Here is a 6,458-nt window from a genome sequence, read left to right as displayed (position 1 = left end):
TTGTTACATAGAAAAATAGTAAGGTATATTCTGCCATAGACTAGGCATGAGGGGGGATGAAATAGTTTGGGGGCAGTACCTTGAGGTGATTTAGATATATCTACCATTGAAAACTATTGCTTTGGGTCTTTCTTAATTTCTTCTGGCTCTTGTTTTTATGATCTTGTTTTCCCTACCTAAAAATTCATTCACCTTGACATTTCTACCCCCAGTGTGTTGAAGGATCTCCAAGTCCTATGAGTCGAGGGAAAAAAAGTAAACATTGATCTGTGGTTCGTTCCCAATACAGCGGGGAAGCAGTTAAGTAAGCATAAACAGGTAAACTTCCATGGTCGTTTAAACCCACCCCTCTCAAATGTTAATCTGTACAGCTGTCGATTATACCCTATCACACCTCCAGCTGAGGAACTGCAACACATTGTTAACCATCCATATGGCAAACAGCATGGAAAACTGAAAAAGAATATGACAACTTAGGGTTCTAGCTTACTCCTAATGTTGTGCACATAATAAATTATAGCCTATCTACATGACCTTATTTTTCATATTTTCGTGGCCCATTCTTTTTATCACCGTGGGTGTGATTAGTATCCAGAGCTTCTGGTCATGTCAGTGGATACTCTGGATTCATTTGAAACCCATGACAAAACTATGGCTTTGTCTATCTGAGAGAGATAAGAACTAACCCTCATTTAAAGAAAATTGTAACTGATGTATTCAATGCCATTCTTCTGAGAAATCAGTTGTCTTTTTTTTTTTTAGGTTTTAAAACTTTTTATTTGCATATTAAAAAAATTGTACATTCCAGTAATTAAAATCATTTGAACAACAACAAAAAAAAAATGGCACTCTGATTAAACTGCATTTTACAGCCCGCAGGACACCTTGGACCAACTTGCTCTTTACTCTAGATTTCACTGTCGTCCCACCCAGCCTCCTCCTTCACCAACATGCAAGTTCTTTTCCTGCCAGCCAGACAGGCGGATGGGAGGCAGGCGCGGGCTTCGTTGTCAGTAGTTCTCCATTCTTTGATGTGAAAAAGGGCAGCACAGTCATTTAAACTTGATCCGACCTCTTTGCATCTTACAAAGTTAAACAGCTGAAAGAAGTAAAATAAGAAGGCAATGCTCGTGGAATGTACAGTGCATATTGGCGGCGCACGCCTCATTACGACTCGCCCGCTTGCTTCTCCTGTTCAATCGTTTCTTGTGAAGGCAGTGGGTTTTTCTCTTTCGTTTCTGTTTTCTTCAGTTTCGACTTATCGGATTTCTCAATCTCAGCCATATCGGGCTTGTCAGACATGGCTGCCCAGGAAGCGGAGCGAGTTACGAGCGAACGAGGTCCGACCTGCGCAGTGGTCGCCGCCGAGTCCAGTTGTCTTAATTACATAGTACAGACTGGTCACTTCTGAGGAATTTGGTGAGGGCAGGAGACGTTCTGAATGTGTTGTTCTGGATGGGTTCAGAGTAAACATTTAGATTATTTATACATCCTGGCTGGATGAACCCAGCCTCCCCAGGTTTATGTTTCTCCGTGGGTGTTCCTTTTGACTCAGAGGTCACAGTGTATAAGGGAGAGTGAAAAAAGCAGCCTGGGTGTTTGGGGGCCATTTTGAAGTGAACAAATCAGGGGTATGAAAATCTCTTCTCCATTTGATAAATTTCTAAAATGTTCGATGCAATAATCTTTCTATTGTTTATCAAGTCCTCCCACTTTCCCTGTCATGCGTTCTAGTGGTTGCTGCTACTGACACTGCTGACATCGGCAAAGTTTGCCATTGACATCCAACAGCTTCCCTTTAATTTCTATATTTTCTGTACATCAGAGCACTGCACTCTCATGATAATGCTAAGCATATTGTTTCATTATTTTTAGGCACTTCGTAGGGCTTACAATTTTTTTTAAAGCCAAAGCTATTTGTTACTGCTATCACGTCATCTTTTTCTTCCAAGTAAACCACAAATTCTTTTCACCAATGGCAAAATGAGCCCTTTCATAGATTTCTCTGGGTCTTTTATCTTAGTCTTCTTATAAACACAGAGATGAACCAAATGTCAAATTCTGAATCAGTATGCTATGGTCGGAAGAGCACCAAATTGGATTTGAATCCTAGCTTTGCTTTCCAATGACCTCGAGCATGTGAAAGTCAAGCAAGGAATTACATATAAAGAAATATCTGGTCATATAGAGATCTACCTCTAAATCTCTAAAATCTGTAATTCTATGATTATTTTAGAAGCATATGTAACATAATTTCTAAGACATTCTCCAAAGAAATCAACAATGTACTTGATATTTGTGTGTCAATATTTATTTCAAAATCAAAATATCAATGTCCCCCTTTATCGAGGCAATGAAACTAGTCAGATCAGAATTTGAAAGCTTTATCCTTCATCCACCTGTTAAATAAAATTTCTGAGTAGCAGATCCCTCAATTTGAAAACAAGGGGATATTGTCTTTCCTCTATGATTTTTGTGAGAATTAAACAAGTTAATGTATGTGCAAATGCCTAGCATGAGATCTGACACATAGGGGTCAGAAAATAAATGATAGCAATTCTTACTATTATTGACACAAAGCTCTGCTCTTTTTGAAGCTCATTTATATACATTATTTCATGCTAACAGATTAAGCCCAATGCTGCCCAGAAATTTCATGTAAAAATATATCCCAGGGTCAGTGACATTATAAAAATTCCCATCCTGAAATGAAGAGACTGTCAACCGATTTTATCTTGTAACAATAAACTTCTTCAATCTATGTTTCATTCATTCAAATATCTCCTTGACCCAATACCCTTGTAGCAAGTCTGTCATATTTTATTTATGCAGTCATTAACATGGCAAATATTTATCAAGTAGCAACTATGTACCTGGATCTTATTTTATCAGATGCTAGTTTCTTATACTGAGAAAGGACCGGGCAAAAATTAAAACATTGCTATTGAATAGCAACGTACATAGTGGTGAGCTTATTAAAAAAAATGGGAAGGGGCTTAAGTAATTAATTTTTGAGATGAATTTATTAATGTTCATTAACTGTAATAATAGTACATTTCCACAGTGCAGTAAGGTTGACAAGGGTCTTTTTCTAAAACATGTCCTGGGCCCACCCATTTTGCTCAAACCTAATAAAATCACCAACATTCAAGCCATCTTTATTCCTAGCCAAGACTCTTAATAACAGACCCCTAACTGGTCCCTGTTTTCGCTCTTTGCATCCTAATAGCCATTTTCTACTAGTAGTTAAATGAGTCTTTAACGTGAAAATAAGATCAGTTTGCTTCCTGGTTCCAATGTCTTCCCCATGTATCCTTCCAACACTGTATTGAAGAGCTGCTACCTGCCCTAGTCAACCATGCTTAACTCAAGCCACAGCAAACTCTGGCCATTGCTGGAGCAGGTGGATCTGGCTCTTGCCTCAGGAACTTCACGCTTACTCTTTATTGTGTCTGAAAGGTGTTTTCGTCTCATCTTCTTCTTTTTTTTTAAATAAATTTATTTATTTATTTTTGGCTGCATTGGTCTTCGTTGCTGCATGAGGGCTTTCTCTAGTTGCAGCGAGCAGGGGCTACTCTTCATTGCGGTGTGCAGGCTTCTCACTGTGGTGGCTTCTCGTTGCAGAGCGCAGGCTCTAGGCTCACGGGCTTCAGCAGTTGCAGCTCACGGGATCAGTAGTCGTGGCTTGCGGACTCTAGAGCGCAGGCTCAATAGTTGTGGTGCACGGGTTTAGCTCCTCCATGGTATGTGGGATCTTCCCGGACCAGGGCTCGAACCCGTGTCCCCAGCATTAGCAGGCGGATTCTTAACCACTGCACCACCAGGGAAGTCCCTCCTCTCATCTTGAGCCTGTTTCCTTTTCATTAATTGGATCTAACCCTTCCTGAGCACTCATTCAGAAACTGTACTCTCTCTCTCTAGTATAGCTATCACACCATAGTGTCACTGTTTTTGTTTTTGTTTTCCCCAGCTCTTTATCATTACTTACGGAAATGCTGTCTATTTGTGTATTCATGTAGAATCTAAATTTTCCACCTGAATGTAAGCTCATGAAAGAAGAGATCATGCTTTCTCATTGACATAGCCCTGTTACACAAGGAAACCAGCCACAGCGAGGCTATATTACTTAAGCAAGTAAAGAGTATTATAAGTAGTATCTAGGATGACTATCAGCTTTTGTGTTTTATTACAATTCATGGCTGGAGAATTTGCGCATATAAAAAACTCTGCCCCGGGCTTCCCTGGTGGCGCAGTGGTTGAGAGGCCGCCTGCCGATGCAGGGGACACGGGTTCATGCCCCGGCCCGGGAAGATCCCACATGCCGCGGAGCGGCTGGGCCCGTGAGCCATGGCCGCTGAGCCTGCGCATCCGGAGCCTGTGCTCCGCAACGGGAGAAACTCTGCCCCTTGTCTCAAAAAGTCTGAATCTAGGTCTTAAAACAAGATATTATTTCACCAATAGTAATAATCTAGGAGTTATTCTGCAAGACAACAATAATACTGTTATGTAATAAGACTGAATATGATTGTGTGCCAAAATAATCAGAAACAGTAAGTGCTCTGATTTTGCATAGATAGTTTAAACAAACATGTTACAAGAAGAGTTGTGGTTTTTTTCTTCCTTTTTATGGTAAATACTATCTGTTGTTCTTTGAGCTCATGTTGCTTGACTCTGTGATTATTTGATTTTTTCTGTTTATTTAACTAAATGTCATACCCAGGCTTTCCTGAAGTTGCTATATTTCATGTATTTATTTTTAAATTAAAGTTATTTCAAATCAACTCTCTCTTGACCATTTTAAAAAATGTTCTAAAACCTCTTGAAATAAATGGAGATACAACACTAGTATTTCAAAATCTGCACTGTGGTCAGGGGAGCAGGGCATCTCAAGTGGCTATCTATCTGGGAAAATCTTCACTTTTAGGGAAACTCAAGGAAAATAGTTTAGATGGCCTGTTATATTTTTTCATAGGATTGCAATTTATAATTAAAAATTATTGTGAAGATTCAATTAATCCTAAAATTTATTTAAAACTTTTTCATAAATTCTATCTACAACTCCTTTCCTTCTTCCATCTCCTCTATGCAAACAAAACCATCAAATCACCCTCTAATGGGCTCAGCCCCTGTTTTAAAAATATGTTGAGAGGGCTTACATCCTCAGGAAGACGATCCGAATGAAAAAATCCGGACAGCTCTCTTCCTGATATATATCTAATCTACAGCTGGATCTAGATAGATAGATAGATACCTTCTTACAGTAATTATTCTTCTTGTGAACCTCTAGTCTGTCTTTCACCATTCCTGGTTCCATTTGAGCCTACAAATTTTACCTCCCCCAAAAATGTTACCCTTGTTTAGCAAGATAAAGAATGTAATATACCATATAGAAGGTGCCAACTACTGCTGTTTCCAAAGTGATATACAATGTAGGGAATTTTTTTCCCTGTAAAAGAACAAATAGTAAATATTTTAGGTTTTACAGGCCATTATCTGTCTCACCTACTCAGCTTTGGCATTGTAATGTGAAAGCAGCCATAGATAATACACAAAAAAATGGGTTTAGCTGTATTCCACATACTCCATAATGAAATTATTTCAAATATGTCTCATGAATTTCATAGCATCTAGATATAGAAAAACAACTTGTCTTGAAAATAGAATGATGACACTGGAAGAAATTTAGACCTTATCAGATAGTTTTATCTCTATGAACTCCCTATATTTGTCATTTACGGACAGAATAGACAATAAAACTAAAGACAATTAATTTGAATAAAATAACTTGTAAGTATGTTTTAGTAGAGGCTTCTAAAATTTTGAACCTAAATAAATATATATCCAAAAACATCTATCAAATATATACACTCATTCCCCTACCCCCTTCCCCTCTGGCAATCACCTGTTTGCTCTCTGTATCTGTGAGTCTGTTTCTGTTTTGTTAAGTTTGTTCATTTATTTTGTGTCTTAGATTTCACATTTAAGTGAAATCATACAGTATTTGTCTTTGTCTAACTGATTTCACTTAGCATAATACCCTTTATGTTCATTCATGCTGTTGCAAATGACAAGACTTCATTCTTTTTAGTGGCTAATATCCCATTGTGTGTATATTATATACCCAATATTCTAGTCAGTCTTTTCCATTAATTATTTTATTTAATCATTACAACTACCTTCTGTGGAAGATGCTATTGTCTCATTTTTCATGTCCAGAGTGACAGAGCTAGTAAGTTTTTCAGTCATATGACTCCACAACTAATCGATTGTAGCCTAGGAATAAGACACATATAAGGTTGTACTCAGTGTCAAATCAAATTGCATAAATATTTTTGTAACTAAAAAAGGCAGGAAGAGAATATTGGATGTGATCATTCAGACCAAAATTTAAGTTAAATTAGCATAAAATCAATGGAAGAATAAAATGGAAGAAAATATTTTAAAGAGAGAAAACAGCA

At 37.9% G+C, this 6,458-nt stretch overlaps 1 protein-coding gene across 1 annotated transcript; it reads right to left on the bottom strand.

Moving 5' to 3' along the window:
* Window positions 1-806: 806 nt before the first annotated feature.
* Window positions 807-1,327, bottom strand: LOC115857361 (thymosin beta-4-like). The gene has a single exon (XM_060298759.2). It carries the CDS (start codon window positions 1,300-1,302, stop codon window positions 1,168-1,170), a length of 135 nt encoding a protein of 44 aa, XP_060154742.1. The 5' UTR covers window positions 1,303-1,327; the 3' UTR covers window positions 807-1,167.
* Window positions 1,328-6,458: the final 5,131 nt, after the last annotated feature.

The sequence above is a fragment of the Globicephala melas genome, chromosome 5, assembly GCF_963455315.2.
Source record: "Globicephala melas chromosome 5, mGloMel1.2, whole genome shotgun sequence".
NCBI lineage: Eukaryota > Metazoa > Chordata > Mammalia > Artiodactyla > Delphinidae > Globicephala > Globicephala melas.
The sequence above is the reverse complement of the archived record's forward strand: the minus strand, read 5'-3'. Positions and strand labels throughout refer to the sequence as shown.

Coding starts and splice junctions, on each gene's coding strand:
- LOC115857361 (XM_060298759.2), bottom strand. CDS start 1,302: ATGTCTGACAAGCCCGATATGGCTGAGATTGAGAAATCCGATAAGTCG.